The sequence below is a fragment of the Podarcis bocagei genome, assembly GCF_964188305.1.
Source record: "Podarcis bocagei genome assembly, chromosome: 6".
In the NCBI taxonomy this organism is placed as follows: domain Eukaryota; kingdom Metazoa; phylum Chordata; class Lepidosauria; order Squamata; family Lacertidae; genus Podarcis; species Podarcis bocagei.
Window position 1 is genome coordinate 54,460,684 of NC_138130.1, and position 18,550 is coordinate 54,479,233.

The 18,550-nt window shown below is 41.5% G+C and overlaps 2 protein-coding genes across 4 annotated transcripts in view; both read right to left on the reverse strand.

Annotated features, from left to right (window-relative positions):
* Positions 1-18,550, reverse strand: part of KCNE2 (potassium voltage-gated channel subfamily E regulatory subunit 2) — a 232,155-nt gene that overhangs the window by 173,847 nt on the left and 39,758 nt on the right. The window lies entirely within an intron of this gene.
* Positions 1-18,550, reverse strand: part of CLIC6 (chloride intracellular channel 6) — a 137,423-nt gene that overhangs the window by 98,433 nt on the left and 20,440 nt on the right. For all 3 annotated transcript variants that reach the window (XM_081198763.1, XM_081198764.1, XM_081198765.1), the window contains exon 2: positions 18,129-18,217. In XM_081198763.1, coding sequence (XP_081054889.1) covers positions 18,129-18,217 — 89 coding nt within the window. The remainder of the gene's footprint in view (positions 1-18,128; positions 18,218-18,550) is intronic.

Here is an 18,550-nt window from a genome sequence, read left to right on the forward strand (position 1 = left end):
GGGGAGGGACGGCACAAAGATACACTGCTAATGCTATGATGATTCTGGATAAAATGCATCAATAGGTGGAACCCTAGAGCAAATGAGCCTACGTATAAGTATTCTGGAAGCCAATGGCTCGACAGAGCATTTCTTTTCCATTCTTGAAACACTACCGTTTCCTTGCTTTTGTTTTTGAAAGCTCTTTACCATAAAGACATGTCTCTCTACATTTAATTGTTGCTTCTTGAAACTGTATTTCCCCCTGCTAACTTCTTTAGTATTGGTACTCCCCTCTGTTAATTCTATCTGCATATGTGTGACATATGTTTAGTTTTGGTACTTTCTTTTCATTCCTCCAAAGAAACCATTCTGCATCCTAGTTCTAAAGTTGTGTCTCTCAAAATGCAATGTATTTTAAGTTTAGAACCTAGACATTATTGTGTTAAATCAGCTAGATAAATTACATAGTTCACATCCATTCAAATGAGAAACTTGCTGTGAAAATCCATAGAATGCAAATTGCAGAAAAAATACCTATTACAGATCAGTAGTTTTTTTCCTCCAAATATACGATGCTGATTCCCATTATTAATTTACACAGCTGCTCTTCTCAAATAATGTGTTTTCTCTTCAGTATTAATTATTTCCATTGAATGTGCCTGTAATTTCTGGTTATTATATAACTTTTGTATTATTTTAAACCAACGATTTCCTTTATTTTTAAAAAGGAATATTGTACCTACAATTCCTCTATAGAGGAACACCTCATTGTGGGGAGGGACGGTTAATGTTGTGGTATGAGGCTATATTATTAGGGTTGCAAGTGACCCGAAAAAATGGCCTAGACTGTTGTGCTTTTTGCCAGAATATGATTTGCAGAAATCAACAGGTAAACCTTACCTGATATGGAGGTAAATATGAGCACCTTCCAATGACTACAGATTAAAAATGCTATAAAAGGCACAACTGCTAAAAATGGCACCTCTGTTTGCCACAAGTTTAGAGTGTTTTCCATGCAATTGTAATTCTTCTTTATTAATGTGTAAATTTTCTTGATAAAATTTAATAAAGTGTTAATAACAAATCTGTATCCCATTTGTATCTTGATACATTCTGATTATCTAAAACTAAAGATTTTAGTGAACAAAATGCCTAGTTTTTGTTTTGTTATAAATCTATGGTTTAATGCTTGTCCATTCAAAACATATTGTTTGTGCAATTAGTTTGCCAAAGAAATAGTATGCTTTTAGGTATTTGCTCCTTACTTGTACATGGCACGTAATGCAGCCACTGTGGGGAAGACTAGGATAAGAGGCCTTTTCTTTTACCAAAAAATCAGTTTAAAATTATCAACATTGATCATACTTTGAGTTTGTTCAGGCCAAGTATACATTATACAGGAAATGGAATAAAGAGATAAAGAGAGATAGGGGCAAGCCAAGCCAAGCAGGGTGCTCTTGGTTCCCCATAATTACCTTTGCAATAATCTTACAATTTTTTCAAAGGCATCCAATATGATTTTGGCATGTTTTGCTATTTATTATAGAATTGCTCACTAATCTTGTGTAGCAGAAGCCGTCCATTCTGTTTGTTTAACTATAGTGAAAAACTCACCAAGCAATGGTTCATCATTCATTCCCAATAGAAGCTTTTGGGGGGGATGGGGGGTTAAATTTGAATTTTACTGGCACTTTTACAGGAAATAATATATATATATACCTAGGTACCAAGAGAGTAATTTACAATCAAACTCACAGCGTGGTGTAACAACTAGATGAATGGGTTTCAGGTAATTCAGATCCTGCTCAATTTTGAAGCTTAGCCTTATGGAAGTTATTGAACATGGGATACAAGCCTGAAGTGTATTGTAATGCAATGAACCTTATGCTTTTGATGCAGAGTGTTTCCTGGCCACAAAACTCACCCTGCAAACATTTGCAGCTCAAAGTATTAGCAATGACATTAGCATTACTAACCTCAAAGTTTCATTTCTTACACATAAACTAGGTTTTTAAAAATGAGTCATTATCATACCCGTACTATTTTGTTCATTGCAATGCTATGATAAGAGCTCTGTTTATCTCTCCAACCAGCCAGCCACAGACAGTGAATGACAGCAGAAAAAAATAAACATTGAAAGAGTGTAAAGTGTTTGTTGACACTGAATGTATTTATAGTAGTGTTGACATGCCCAAAGTGTAAGGAAAATGACTTTTGTGTCTAGCAGTGTAGAATTTTCTGCATGCAAACACATCTCTTCAGGTTTGCAATGTAAGGAATGGGTTTTAGTTTTGCAGGAGCACCACCTGCTGGTTACATGATGGACTAAGGGCTTCATATGACATCACCATAATCAACAAAATGTCTTAAGGCATTTCTGTTGGCAACAGGATGTGAGGCATAGGATGTGGACCACACAGCTTCTTGGTATTGGAGTCATAATGAAAACATGCTAACCCCTTACTATATTACACCTGAGTTTTTATTATAGGCTGGGTGCACACTGTGCCTTGGTAAATGATGCAGAATGTTTTTAAAGATAAAATGACCAAATATGTTTCCGTAATTATCCAAAATGCTTTTTGAGAGAAAATGCAAGGCATAGCTAAATCAAGCTTGTAATAGCACGGCCGCAGATGGTATTTAGCAATAAGAAAATGCTAATAAAGTTTCCATTTCACTTCATCAGCATCTCCCAATGCAGTGTACATGAACATACATGGGCAGACACACAAGCGATCTTTATTTTACAAGATGTCATACATCAAAATTAGTTGCAGGGGACCTTCAAACATTTCAGAGGTTTGCTTTCAGACTCTAGGAAAGAAGCATGTGGAGGATGGACATAAACCTTAACATCGTCCTCTAACATTGGTGGACACAGGGAGAAAGCCAGAAAGAGAATTTGCAGTTTTATGGGCAAAACTAATCCTATATACACTTTCTTGGAAGTAGGAGTCTTTTACCCCAATGGCTGGTATTCAACGGCAATATACACTAAAGCAGTATCATGCCATTTTAAATATCCATGGCTTCTCCCAAAGCATCCTAGGGACCACAGTTTGAAGTGGTATGATACTGCTTTGATTGCACAGTGCAGATGCAGCTTAAGTTTTACTCAAAGCAGACCTATTGAAATGAATGGAACTAACTTAGTTATGTTTCATAATTTCAGTGTGTCTTCCCTGAATAAAACTTAGGCAAATGCTACCCAACGGGACTTACCCCCAAGTAGAAATGCATAGGATTGCACTTCAAATTTCGGCTGTAAATATTCCCATCAGCCTCAGCCAGCATGGCCAAAGGTCAGGGATGATGGGAGTTGTAGTCTAGTGACATCTGGAGGGTCAACATTTCCCCACCTCTAAAATAAAACATAGGTGGAGGTATTCCTGGTACTGCTATGACACATTTCCAGCGAATGATACTTTGTTCTCCAAGATGCACCTATCCTTAGTTCCAGTAGCAGCCGGTGAGGTGGTGTGGGTGGGGCTTTTCAAGAGGGAGATGGCAGAGGCAAAACATGGGGTGGCACATCGTGGCAGCAGCAGGGCCTTGCAGAGCCAGGCAGAGGCCAGGTAGATAATGTGCCCCCCCCCTCTTTTTTTTTACCCTGGGGATAACTGAAGTCTTATAAATAAGTAAGTATATAAATAATTTTCACAAAAGTTATGCCGACAAATAATTTTATTTCAAGGCTTGAACCGTATCTGCATATAAAGACAAAATGGAAAATATAGATATACAATAATGCTTTTTAAAAATACATAGAGAAAAGGATTATTTTAAGTATTTACATTTAAAAATGCTTTCCTAGCTTTCTTTTCTGCGAATTCTTGAATTACGCAGGAAAAATCAAGCAACTTTGCCTTATCGTGGTTTATGTTTATGTTTATCATTGCTAAACCATTTAGGCATTCTTGAGCCATTGTTGATCAAAAGAAAGACTGCCAGCCATGGCCCCAGGGAATCTGCCCACCGCCGCCACCGCCACCGCCTTTGCGCCTCCGCGTTCGCCCCAGTGCATCCCCTGCCATTGTGAATATGCTGACCGAGGCTCCCTTTGGAATCGGAGGCCCGGGCCAAGTGGCCCATATGGCCCCCCCTCTGTCTGGGCCTGGGCAGCAGCATCCCATTGGCTCCACTGCCACGTGTCACACCTTGCTGAGCTCCCTGCACCTCCCCTCTCCCCTCTCAACAACCCTCTATGATGTTGAGAAGTCAGGATAGTAATGGCGCCCCACCCGCACCGGCTGCGGCTGCTGCTTCTTAGTTCATGGCTCTTTCTGTCTCTCTTCTCACCCAAAACTACAGAGTCTTCCCCACCACCATTCCATTTATTTGGTGCCATACTTGCGCATAGTGTTCTACAGAGGCGAAGCGTACAGGTCTTGCCACCAGGAGCTTACAATCTAAAATTCAACACACAGGGAAAACAGGGGAGAGAAGTCGGGTGGCCGGATGCAAAGGAAGAGAGTGCTTCTGTACCTATAATAGCTGTGTTCTGCCCGGACAATGAGGTCCAGTGCCGATAAGATACTGAAAGATTATTTGACACAACCATTAATGGAGGTTTGTAACGAGATTATGGAGGGGAAGAAGGCACCAGAATTGTGGAAAGAAGCTTTCATCACATTGATACCCAAATCGGAAACTGAAAAGACACAACTTAAGAACTACCGTCCCATCTCTCTCCTGAATGTGGATTACAAAATTTTTGCAGACATTCTGGCAAGTAGATTTTTAAAAAGTGTTAAATGAAGTAATTCATAAAGACCAGGCAGGTTTTCTCCCAGGTAGACATTTGTCTGACAATACTAGGAACATCATTGATATCTTGGAACTTTTGCAAACGAACATTAATACAAAAGCAGTGTTGATCTTTATAGATGCGGAGAAGGCCTTTGATAATATCTCATGGAAGTTTATGAAGAAGAACCTTGAAGGGATGGGAGTGGGACGGGGGTTTGAGAATGGTATAGAGGCAATCTATTCAGAACAAAAAGCTAAATTGATAGTTAACAATGTGGTGACAGAAGAGTTTAAGATTGAGAAAGGAACACGACAAGGTTGTCCTATCTCCCCTCTGTTATTTATTTCGGTCCTGGAGGTGCTCTTGAAAATGATTAGAGGGGACCGGTTGGTTGAAGGGATACAGGTCGGAGCTAAACAGTACAAACTTAAAGCTTTTGCAGATGACTTGGTTTTGACACTACAGGAGCCAGAATCTAGTACGATAAGGGTTTTAGAATTGATTCATGAGTTTGGTCGGGTGGCGGGATTTAAATTAAACAAGCAAAAAACAAAGGTTTTGGGGGGGAAATTGACACTTTTGGAATCAGAAAGGTTTCAGAAAGAGACAGACCTAAATGTGGTGAAAAGGGTGAAATACCTAGGGGTTAATATGTCTGCCAAAAATCTGAATTTATTTAAGGATAATTATGAAAAGTGTTGGTCAGAAATCAAAAAGGATTTAGAAAGTTGGTCAAGATTGAAACTCTCCTTGTTGGGCCGAATTGCTGCTATAAAGATGAATGTATTGCCAAAAATGCTGTTTTTGTTTCAGACCCTACAGATTGTGGACAAGGTGGAATGTTTTAGAAAGTGGCAGAGAGACATCTCCAAATTTGTCTGGCAGGGCAAAAAGCCCAGAATAAAATTCAAAATTTTAACCGATGCTAAGGAGAGAGGGGGGTTTGCCCTGCCAGATTTAAGGTTGTATTATGAAGCTGCAGCTTTCTGCTGGCTGAAAGATTGGTTGCTTCTTGAGAACACTGATGTCCTGGATCTGGAAGGGTTTAACAATGCTTTTGGATGGCATGCTTATTTGTGGTACGACAAGGTAAAAATTCATAAGGTTTTCAAGAACCATATTGTCAGGAAAGCAATATTTAATGTCTGGATAAAATACAAAGACTTACTAGAAAACAAGACCCCAAGGTGGCTGTCACCAATGGAAGCTAAGGCTCGGAAAAGACTCAATATGGAGGCCAAATGGCCGAAATATTGGGAAATACTAGAAAAAGTTGGAGATACTTGGAGGTTGCAGAGTTTTGAGAAATTAAAGGACAAAGTGCGAGATTGGTTACACTATGCTCAGATCAGGGAGATTTTTAATTTGGATAAAAAAACAGGTTTCAAGGTGGAAAAATCGAAACTAGAAACAGAATTGTTAGAACCTAAGACTAAGGTACTTTCAAAAATGTACAACTTGCTGTTAAAATGGAATACCCAAGATGAAACTGTTAAATCAGCCATGATAAAATGGGCACAGGACATTGGGTACAACATTATGTTTGCTGACTGGGAAAAGTTATGGACCACCGGTGTGAGGTTCACGGCTTGTAATGCCCTGAAAGAAAATATTATGAAAATGATATATAGGTGGTACATGACCCCAGTCAAGCTTGCAAAAATATACCATCTGCATGACAATAAATGTTGGAAATGTAAGGAGACTGAAGGAACATTCTTTCACCTCTGGTGGACTTGCCCGAGAGTTAAGGCCTTTTGGGAAATGATCTATAATGAGTTTAAAAAGGTATTTAAGTATACCTTCCCTAAGAAACCAGAGGCCTTCCTTTTAGGCATTGTTGGCCAGAAGGTGTTAAAGAAGGATTGAACTTTTTTTATGTACGCAACAACAGCAGCAAGAATACTTATTGCAAAACATTGGAAGACCCAAGATTTGCCCACGCTGGAAGAATGGCAGACGCAACTGATAGACTACATGGAGTTGGCGGAAATGACTGGCAGAATTCGAGACCTGGGAGAAGAGACGGTGGAAGAGGACTGGAAAAAGTTTAAAGATTACTTACAAAAACATTATAAGCTGTATGAATGTTAAGAAAATGCATGATAGAAAACAACATGGCATCAGCAATTTAGTTGAAAGATATATGAGAATAAGTGATGTTTAAGAAAAAGATGAAAAGTCTGAGACATAATATTTGAGAATTACAAAATAAGAATTAAAACAAGGCGATAAATTGCTGTTTATAATTTTATTATTGAGAACGCAGGAAAGGGAGATGTGAGGAAGTCCAAAGGTTATGGAAATATGATTTATGGATAGTTGTTTTCGTTGTATTTTTTTATGCTATGTTTATCCTTTTGTTCATTTCTGTTTTTCTTTTCTTTGTTATTTCTTGGTGATGGTATTTTATATGTTTGGTGATTCTTTGTTTAAAATTTGCAATAAATATCTTATAAAAAAAAAATGAGGTCCAGTGCCAAGAGCCTTCTGGCGGTTCCCTTGCTGCGAGAAGCCAAGTTGCAGGGAACCAGGCAAAGGGCCTTCTAGGTTGTGGCACCCACTCTGTGGAACACCCTCCCACCAGATGTCAAAGAGAAAAACAACTACCAGACTTTTAGAAGACATCTGAAGGCAGCCCTGTTTAGGGAAGCTTTTAATGTTTAATAGATTATTGTAGTTTAATATTCTGTTGGAAGTGGCTGGAGAAACCCAGCCAGATGGGCAGGGTATAAATAATAAATTTTCCTCTTTTGCATCTGGCCAGCCTAGAGGAAGTGAAGTACTGGGGAAATGGGGGAACTAAATGTGAGTTGCATGAAGGGCTTTTTTTCCCCAGCCGGAACTCGCTGGAACTCAGTTCTGGCACCTCTCAGGTGGGCACCATTGCCACTGTAAGAGAACAAGGGAGGTGTTCATGGTGAGTTCTGGCACCTCTTAAGGTTTAGTTACAGACTGAGTTACAGCAGTGCATAGGAGCATTCATACTTGTTTATTATTACTATTATTATTATTATTATTATTATTATTATTATTATTATTACTCCTCCTACCACTAGTATTTATTGGCTCTCTTATCCACCCTTCATCATAAGGTCTCAGGACGGGTTACAACAATATAAGATTGAAATCAGTTAGAACAATTTGCCATTCAAACAATGGGGTGGGTCCTAAAATTATATGTCTCAGGTGCCAACGGTCAGGACAAAGAGGAGGTGTGCCTTCACACGATGAAAGCTACACAATGAAGGTACCAGACACACTTCTGTGGGGAGGGAATTCCACAGCTCACATTAGTCGCTGCTTCTTAGAAGGGTGGGAGGGGAAGGGCGTCTCCTTCAAGGTTATCTCCCATTAAAACACTATTTCCTAAGTGGAAGCTTCCACTGAGAAAATGCCTGCCAGTCATTCTGATGTCCAATTTGCAGCACGGTTAGGCAGAGCTGATAAGACCATTATCCATCACTGAGAGAAGTCAGCAGAGAAGGGTGAAGCATTCCTGAACCTCTCTCTCCGGTGAACTATGAAAACATATGTCAACCTCCACCACACACACACACCTGCGACATTTTTAGAGTCTTTATAAGGGTTGACACTATTCTCTGGTATGACTTCTGTTTCTGTTTGTATGAAGAGCACAAAACAGCAAATGACATTTCTCTGGCATGGTACAAGAATATTTCTGACTTAACTGCATGTAGCTGTTCATCATGGGACTCTGCCCTTTGTATAAGAAATTTAATAGACCTCTTTTTTATATTTATTTACATTTATATTGTCATTCCCAGCATGACTGACTAGAAGAAAGCACATTAACAATAAAATGGTAAAACGACTGCCATTAAAGCAATGACATAAAAACGGAGGAAAAACATAATATCACAGCAGCAGCATAAGAAGAAAGAAAGCATAGCCCTAAAAACACAGTCAGAATGAAAATGCCTTGGTAAATAAAAAAAAGTGGGTCTTCGCTTGGTTTTGAAAAGTTTGGGAGTCTTCGTACCAGGCAAGCTTCCATACAGCATCACAATGAAAAGTGGTCATCTCCCTCATTGCTGCAGAGAAGGGCATCCAGGTTCACATGAGAGAAAACATTCCTTCAAGTTTAGACCACAGCGCCCCCCGCAAAGGACACTAATGTTTATTCATTAATTACATTTGTATACCACCCTATACCAGCAGGTCTCTTAAGTCAGCAGCGGTAGCAGTACACCAGCAGAGTCTCCAGTCTGTCCCCTATTTCCCAACAGCAGGTAAATATACTCAATATAGGTCATCTATGACAGCTGAAAACAGTGAGGAACCACTGTGATTCAACCATCATCTCCCCCTATGCTGGAGTGGTACTAAGTATCCAGCTGGGGAAAGTTCTATTAGGAAAGGATGGGCTGCATCATCTAGTCACGTCTTGTGCTGTAAACCTGGTGGCATTTTCAACCTGGATTAAAAAGTTTTAATAATTAGGATCTAGTATTAACTAGCCGCCTCTTTAGGGTGTGTAGGAAACTAATATGGCACTGACAGAACTGGGGAGAAGAGCAGATGATGAGACACAATTTATTGTCTGCTCCTGTTTTACTATTTCATTTATACCCATAGCACTTACACTATGGGGTCTCACAGAGTTCCATCTTGTCCACATGCTGGAATTCCCTCCTGGCTGAAATACGAAAGGCCACATGAATATTGGCATTCTGCCAAGCTAAATTTAAACCTAAACTTCAGCTTCCTGATCTAATTATTTTAAAAGTTTTTAATTGTCTTAACTATTATGCTTTGTTGTATATTCTTAATGCTTTGATGGACTTGTTCTATTGTGCATTTTCATTATGTATGGATTTTTTAATTAATTTTATACTTGCAAGCTCTTTTGATGCCATTTTGGCATGTAAACAGTATAGGTGGGATCATTTATCTGAGGTGGTTGTCTACCTTTTCTGGATGGGGTTGCTAAAAAAACCCAGGTGTGCATTCTGGTGGTGCTGATAGATTCTGCATTATTAACTGAATGCCTAAGAGGCCTCCAAAGATGGAGTGTGACCAATGGCAATCTCATCTGGATAGCCTGGCCACAGTTTTCCATCTCTGATAACTTCAAAATTTAGTAATGTGTTATTTTGGGGGATATTTTTGAAGACTGATGGAAACTTCCATTAGTTCAGAATACAACTGCTAGGTTGCTCACTAGCATCAGCTGATGGGAACATCCCTTACTATTTTGAAACATCTTCTTTGGTTGTTGCTCCATTTCCAAGGGCTGGAGTCTGCCAATTCTAGAGAGACTGGAGGGATGTGGGTGGCGCTGTGGTCTAAATCACTGAGCCTCTTGGGCTTGCCGATCATAAGGTTGGTGGTTCGAATCCCCACGATGGGGTGAGCTCCCGTTGCTCTGTCCCAGCTCCTGCCAACCTGGCAGTTCAAAAGCACAGCAGTGCAAGTAGATAAATAGATACCGCTGTGGCGGGAAGGTAAATGGCATTTCCGTGTGCTCTGGCATCTGTCATGGTGTTCCATTGGCCAGAAGCGGTTTAGTCATGCTGGTCACATGACCCGGAAGGCTGTCTGTGGACAAACGCCAGCTGCCTCCGCCTGAAAAGCGAGATGAGCGCTGCACCCTGTAGTCGCCTTTGATAGGACTTAACTGTCAGGGGTCCTTTACCTTAACCTTTTAGTGTCCTTAAATGCAAGAGGGTTGTTCTTTGTTTCTACACAAATTTGCACAATGATCAATACCCTAGTGTGTGGAGGGGGGAGGGATATTTTTCTTAATATTTTATTCCGTACTACTATGGTGCCAATCCCAACCAGGGATTCCACATCTACAATTGCGGAGGGGGTGGGATCCAATTCACTTCAATGGGAGCATTTTTACCTCTGTAAGACCACAACTGGGGGAAAGAGCTATTGCTCCCTAGCCCATATAGTAGGGTCCCAATCCGAATTGAGTCCCTGGCTCCCACGCAAGCCCTCTATTTTAAGGCACAGATATATAACTAACACACAGTCTAGTCTGACTGTAAGAACCAGTTGTCCTCTTCATGTATTCAAAAATAGATCTGTGGAGACAAAGTGTAGGGGCCGTCTGCATGTGCTGCACTGGGCCCCAACTTTCCTGCACATGCCAGGTGTGCTTGCCCTAACCCTACCTTTCCTTCATTAAGCAGGAAGGGCAGGAACATTCTTCTAACAAAGTTTGGCTGAACATGCTTAGATGCCTCTTTGTGATCAGGAACTCTGGCAACACATTCAATGGGAAGGTCTGAGGTTGAGCTGATTGGCGTAGGAATGTTAAAGGTGATGCCAACAGATGGATGCCCATTCAGTGTACAAACTTCATTCCGACACATGTTTATTTAAGTGTGTGAGAAGGGCTCGTTTAAAGGCTTATTTTGTGGCAACATTTGTGGTGAAGAAATACTCACCTGCCAGCATTGCATCTGCAGAATGCTAACCATCCTGAGAGTCCGTGTATCCTGCAGCAATTTGTCTCCTGGTTCAATTCGTTTGCAGAATGTTTTGCATATAGGATCACACACAACCTCACTTGAACTCCTATTAATAACAGAATCTGCGGCCTCCTTAGCCTCTTCTAGCTACAGTTGCTTGAATGAGTTTTAGGGCACTGTTAGGAATGTGGCCCCCCAGAGCGCAGGGGATGAGTTAGACTCAGAGACTGAACTAGGAAACAACTCTGCAGATGAGAACTGCCTGTCAGAATCAAGAAAGGGCAGTTCAACCCCCCTTTTTGGAGAAGACTCTATTAACTGTCAAGGAGAGGAAGAGTTGGAAGGCAGCCAAGGTGTCGCTAGGCAATCAGCAGATAAGCAGTGGTCTGAATCTGGGTTGAGTGAGAGTGAGGAGGAGGGGGGAGATCAGCCTCTCAGTCCCCGATCCAGGTGTCTGGATAAAATCAGAAGGCAACAGAAGAGCAAGAGGGGAAAAGCAGGAGTCTGGCGCCCTTCCTGTTGTGGGAGGAGTGAAACTTCAGACTGACCAACAAACGTAAATGAGATCATGCGAGGATGTGTCTTTTTGTAAATAAGCCTACATATAAACTGCCAGAGTCAATTACTTCTTATCGGAGCTTGCTTGTCTGCCAGAGATCATTACAGGCACATTGTAGATTTGCACCTGCCTGTTTCCCTGTTATGGTAGGGGCATCTGCACGATGTCCTCCTCATCTCAGTATTGTCCCAGACACCCCCACATCCTTTAAATGTAGAGTTTTTCAATCTTGGCAGTTTCAGAAATTCCACTCAGGGGCCAAACTGAGATTGGCCTGCGGGCTGGAGGTTCCTACCCATGCTATAAAGTTTATATCCAGAGATAACTGTGTCCCATTGGTTCTCTCCATTCCAGCAGGTCTCAGTTACACCCATTACATTACAGTAATGCTATTTATTAAGACCCAGCACTCAAAATTGCCCATTTTGCCTTGGAGGCCTCTAGCATTAACATATAAATACTTGTGCAGTATCTCTGACACTCATGTTTTGACCTGCAATATTTTGTCCTTTCTGAATTGCTATCCCATGCCCTTGCTCTCACAATGCCTATTTCTAATCCTCCCCCTTTTAAATTATCGTGAATTTCTTTTCACCTACATCTTCATCCCAGAGGCAAGTGTCTTCCAAACCGGCCCTATTCAGCACCTGTCAGCTTTCCCCCACAATCAGTTTAAAAGCAGCTCTGCAACCTTTTTTATTTGAAGCATCAACATTCTGGTTCCATGCCAGTTCCAGTGGAGCCTAGCTTGTCCCAAAATATTCCCCAGTGCTGAACAAATCCAAACTCCTCCTCCTGACACCATCGTTTTAGTCATATATTCAGACTACACAGCTACAGTATGCCTGTCTAGCTGGCCCTGCACATGGAAATTTGTTCACTGGTCATGGAATGCATGAAGGCTGAAACATAACTGTAAATTTACCCGCCTTCACAGCCAACAGGTGATTGGAAATCATGTGCACATGAATATGCACACAGCCAGCAGGAATGTAGTTGAAAAGCATGTGTGAATTTGGTGCAACATTCTTATATTATACCACACTGGTTGTGACCCGGTTAAAGTCTTAATTGGGCTAATTTAAACATTTATACTCCAACTCTCCTTCAGAAGTAACCTTTAACAGGTTCATTGCAACAAAAATTTAAGTCAGAAAGATTAAGGCAAAGCTTACAAGTAAAAAATCAGAAACTGCTTTCCTGGAATTATTGGGAGAAGGAAGCCACCAATTATGATTATTTGAATAAGCCGTTTTGAATAGTGAAGGATGCCTCTAAGGTTTGGACTAGGTAAAGAGATTAGGAAATCCCCACCTGGTGAAAGAGAGCTGAAAAATATTGATCTAACAAGAAGTCAAATCAACCATGCATGGTTCTCCAGTGACCTATTTCCTCTTCTGAAATTCAACGTTCTAGTCATTCAGTACATGAATATATGTTTTCTTTCCCTTGTTTGTTTGTTTGCTTCCTTCTCTATTCCCAGCATCTCACTGGCCTTCAATGTTCAAGCAGCTTTCCTCACATTACTTTTCTTACATGAGGGCAGTGCTGTGTGTCTGAACTTACTCAATTTTTGTTGAGTAAGCCACACCAGTGACTATGATAAAACCGAGAGTATGTTCTTAACAGGGACAGATGGAATGGTGCCCTTTAGAGACATTCATATGAATTTCAGAACTTCCTTTTTCCTGGTCACTGGGTGCAGTACTTCCAGCTGGCCTGTTGTTATTGAGCATTTATCCTGATTTGTTTGTGGGGAGGCTAGATGATGTTGCCTCAAAGCAAGTATTATCCCACACTTTCAAGTGCATTTTCCTATCACTTTCCGCACTGTGAAAAGCCCGGTTCTTTCGGGAAGTTGGTTTGTTAGGCAAGACCTCCAAATTCACTATCATTGTGAAACCTGAATTGCCAGTATGTGACTGAATACTACCCCAAAACAGAGACAGTCTGGAATCATCCAGAGCCCACAGTCAGTCTCCATCTTCAGGTGTTTACATTGCTGTAAAATTTAAATTTAATTATGCCTGATTCATGCCAGTCCACACTAGAGTCGGCCTTTGTAATATTTTCCCTTCTAAGATTTCACACCAATGGCAGTTGCTTCACAATGAGATATTACTTAAACCCTCCTCCATTTCAGGTTTTGCTTAACTGAATTGAATCTCAGGCACCACATATATTTCAAGCAGTTTAATAATAATAATAATAATAATAATAATAATAATAATAATAATAATCCTTCACAATTGTGCTCACTTAAAGCTACCTGCAAAATGCAAACAGTTCCTGGGGGAAAAGACATTGTTGGAGAGATGTGCTGGTGTGGACTTAGTGTCAGGAGGCAAACTTACATACTTAGAAATAAATAATAATGGGACTTAAGGACACCTGACCATTAGGTCCAGTCGTGACCGACTCTGGGGTTGCGGCGCTCATCTCACTTTATTGGCCAAGGGAGCCGGCATACAGCTTCCAGGTCATGTGGCCAGCATGACTAAGCCACTTCTGGCAAACCAGAGCAGCGCACGGAAACGCCGTTTACCTTCCCGCTGGAGCGGTACCTATTTATCTACTTGCACTTTGACGTGCTTTCGAACTGCTAGGTTGGCAGGAGCTGGGACAGAGCAACGGGAGCTCACCCCATCATGGGGATTCGAACCGCCGATCAGGACCTTCTGATCGGCAAGTCCTAGGCTCTGTGGTTTAATCCACAGCGCCACCCACATCAGCAATTATGGTTAAGTTTCATTTTCAGTTAGGACAAGCTTGCACAACTTGTCAAGCCAACCTGAGCGCAGCTCACCAGACTTGTATTATGATGTGCCAGGTATCTGAACTCCCAAGCAACAAAAATAGGAGGTTTATTAAATCTTTTGCAGGCCACCATACTAAGGTTACCAGATTTTTTTCAATGGATCCGGGGACACTTTTCAACTTCAATTGATTTTGTATGGGGACTGAGTTGTAAATCCGGGGATTGTCCCCGGGAAACAGGGATGTCTGGTAACCTTACACCATACATGGATTGTGTACAATTTATGCCAGCTTCAATCAGGCTATCAAGGTGGAAACTCCAACCAGGTTGCTTGGAAGCCATTTTTGTTTATAAGATGACCCAAATTGATGTGAATGTGTCTATTCCCATCTTTCTATCTATTAACCCGTATTTCCTTGTGAATATTGGAATGGAACCAGGAAGCAGAAAATGAGGTCAGACAGCAAGAACAATGTAATGGATTCTTGCCATTTTAATTGCTAATCCTTTCCTTGGAAGTTGCTGTTTCCATGCCATTGTTCTATTATCCTGTTATGACCCTCACATTACAGTCGAATTTGCCTTTGTCCTTTGATTCCTGTGCAAAGAGAATGGCAGCTGAGGTAATTTGAAACAGAATCTATTAGGCAAGCTCACACAGGTACACATTAATAGGATTTCGTTTGAGGAACTATTTCCCCACTGTCTATAATTATCACCAACATAACAATCTTGGGCACTCTAGAAATAGATTAACGTTGTGGTTCCCAATGTGGGGCACATGCCCCTCAGGGGAGCAATTTGATTTTTAAGGGGGGCAATTCAAGAATGAGTTATTAACAGTTAATGGCATTTTAGGATTCCTCCTCGTGAACAGGAGTTCACTTTTTAAATAATAAGACTTATATGCCACGGGGGGTGGGGGGTGGCATCAGGATTTTAGAGATGCTTAGGTGAGGCATGGCCAAGAAAAGGTTGGGAACCACTGGACTAATGCCACCTTTGCCATACACAGCCCTTTCATTTTAAAAGTGTGTGCTTCTATGCCTTGTTGGTTTTTGTCTCCCATGAAGGGCTTCTTGCAAACCTCTAGTTCACTAAAAAAATTTAAAATATATATTTAGTCATCCTCCTCATTATCCAAATGGTCTTTGGATATTGCAATATAATTCAGATTCACGATTTTGATCTTTCTTTCTTGTCTGCTGCTATTCATAATATCAACACAAGTGCCATCCATTTTGATTGGTGTTCTGCACCACAAATAGCTTCACTCAACTTTCTTACTGGTCCCTCAGGTGGTGCAATGGGTTAGTGCACCTGACTTTAACCAGAAAGTTGGTGGTTCAAGCCCACCCAGGGATAACTGTGGGCAGGATTCCTGCTTTGCAGGGGGTTGGACTAGATGACCCTCAGGGTCTCTTCTAACTCTACAATTATGAAAAGCTGGGGGATTTTTTACATAAACTAAGAACCATTATCTGGACTGCATTTCTATTTGAACAGAAAAGTCCTAGCCTGCAATGTTGTTTGTGTTCCATTTTAAGTCAGGTGGCACTTTCAAACACGGGGGTGTGATTCAGTTGAGTTAACTAGCTTTCCTTCACTTCAACCACAGATTCACAAGAATGCCCTTGGGTTAGGTATTTAAAGGGGGGGGGGCATTGTCCAGTGCCAGATAAATAAGACATGTGTTCTGACAGTAAGTATGACAGAGCTAATTCTTATCAATTACTGTTGCTTGATGGGCCTCATTATCACGTACACAAGAACCTAATCATTACTCAGGGACCAGTGATCATATAAATAAAAAATTACAAGAGGTGCTTAAAGCAGGATTGCAATTATAAAAGTTGCTCAGCAAGACAGTGCTTACTGACTCAGCAGATCTACCGCCTGTGAAAATCCAATCCCATATACTGAGGGGAAATATATGTTGCTTTTCTTCCAGTAACTTTACAATCAGCTTCCTGAGGGAGGCCAAGACATTTCCAAGGAGGGAAGCAGACTACACCTTAACCTTTTGCATCATATCCTGACAATACAGAGGTGAAGAGTACCAGACCCCACCTTCAAAATTAGTGCAATACAAGAGGTGTGCGCCCAATGCCAATCCCAGGTTGATTGTGGCAGCTAATTAATCAGAAAACAAAACCTCCAGCCTTTGCCATGGATCACAGTGTAAATTCATATCCTGCCCTGTCTCCAAATGGAAAGCAGCTATTTAGTGGTGCTTAAAAAATGGCTAGAGATGGGATCCTGAGGAGCCTAGTAGTGTATTTGCACCAGAAGCACTGCCAGGTTTGAGAGGACTTCTGATGAAGCGCCTTTGAACCAGGGTTGGGGATGGGGGCCTTGTTGACACACTTCTTTCTCTTGCTCGCCCACCTGCTGTTGACACTCTTCTCCCACACAGACCCAATGGCCACTGCCATGGGAGGAACATGTAGGTAAAGGAGCAAGGCTGCTTACCACAAACTAGGAAACAAAGCAATGTGCTGATAGAGGCTGAGGCTTTGTAGTCATCCGCCACAGCTTTTAACTAACAATATTTCCCCCAAACAATGAGAGCGGCATTGAACTTAGCCAATCAGACACTACCTTTGGGGTTGTGAGGCCACAGAGAGTCCTGGGGCAAGGAGGGGCTGATCTAAGGTTGCTTGACCTGCTTCCTCCATCTCCGCCCAAAGCTGGCATCAGATTGGCTCCTCTCGTTGCCACTCTCATTGCCTTGGGGGTATGTATATTAAACTGGTGGTGTGCGCACTTTGCTTTCTAGCATGCTGTCAGGGGACTGCCATCAAAAGGGGGGGCACAAGAATACAGGGAGGCTCCAACGTTCAGAAGTAGCTCTTCATCAGGCACTGGAGAGAACCACACCTCCGGTGAAGCAGAGGGGGAAAGGAGGGGCAAGGTGAGGGAAAGGCTCACAGAGGCTACGGTGAGCGCAAGCGCTTCGCTTAGCCAGGCTGGTCAGGAAACAGACATGCCGCTTCCGTCGCCCAGTTTGCGCAGAGGGATGAAACGGAAGAAGGGGAGGCAGAGATCTGGGGTGTTGGGGGGAAAACCGGAAGGGGCCACTCCCGGAATCTGCAAGTGACTGAGACAGACATGAGCTTTGGGCTTCTGCACTGTACATAGTTTGCACTAAATAAAACCTGTAAAAGACAGGTCGGAGTCCTGGCTGTTTACTCGCGAGCAACCACCTGCAAACCTGACACATGCTGTGGCTTGCCATCTTACTTACCACTGCCACTCTGGATTCATTGAGGGAGACTTTCAGCCTAGGCCCCAAACCCCAATCCTAGTGGTGCCACTGGGAAGCACAAATTAACTTTTAAGAATCCGCCTAATCTAGTATTGCATCCTTTGATTACCTGTGCTCCTTATGACTCTTGAAGATATCAAAGATTGAGCATATGGTCTTACACAAAAAGCCAATAAGCAGAAGATTCATATCAATGTTCATTCTGCAGACATCATCCTGCTCTATGGGAACAAACTGAACTGACATCTAAAGGCAATATGGTTAACAACATAAAAAAGGCCAGCAGGATATTTTGAGTTACAATTTTCTTACCATAAGCCACAGAAGAAGTAGACGTACAATGTGCTAATGAGTCATTTTACCTGGAAAGTCCGGGCTGATGGTGTGATGGCTTGGCTGGTGGTAATTTTGAGAAGTTCAGGTCCCTGAAACAATCCATTAACTGCTGTTTCTGAAAATAGCCAAGAGGAACATTTAAATAAGCATAGTATAGACTAAATTTTGAAGAAATTTATTGGGGAAAACTGCAGGTGTTAATGCATTTAGCTTAATATAGAAAACAATTTAACATATTTTCAGATAATCATACAAGTTTATTTTACCTGTGGAATTCCATTCCAGGGGACTTACATTTAGTTCCATCTCTATCTATACCAGAAAGGAAGAGGCACTCATATAAAAAAGGTAAAAAGAACCATCTCTTTGTATCAGTAGGTCATTTTCTGGTTTAAAAAATATCCAGAGGTAGAAATGAGAGCTGTCTAGAAATTAGTCCACAAAATTC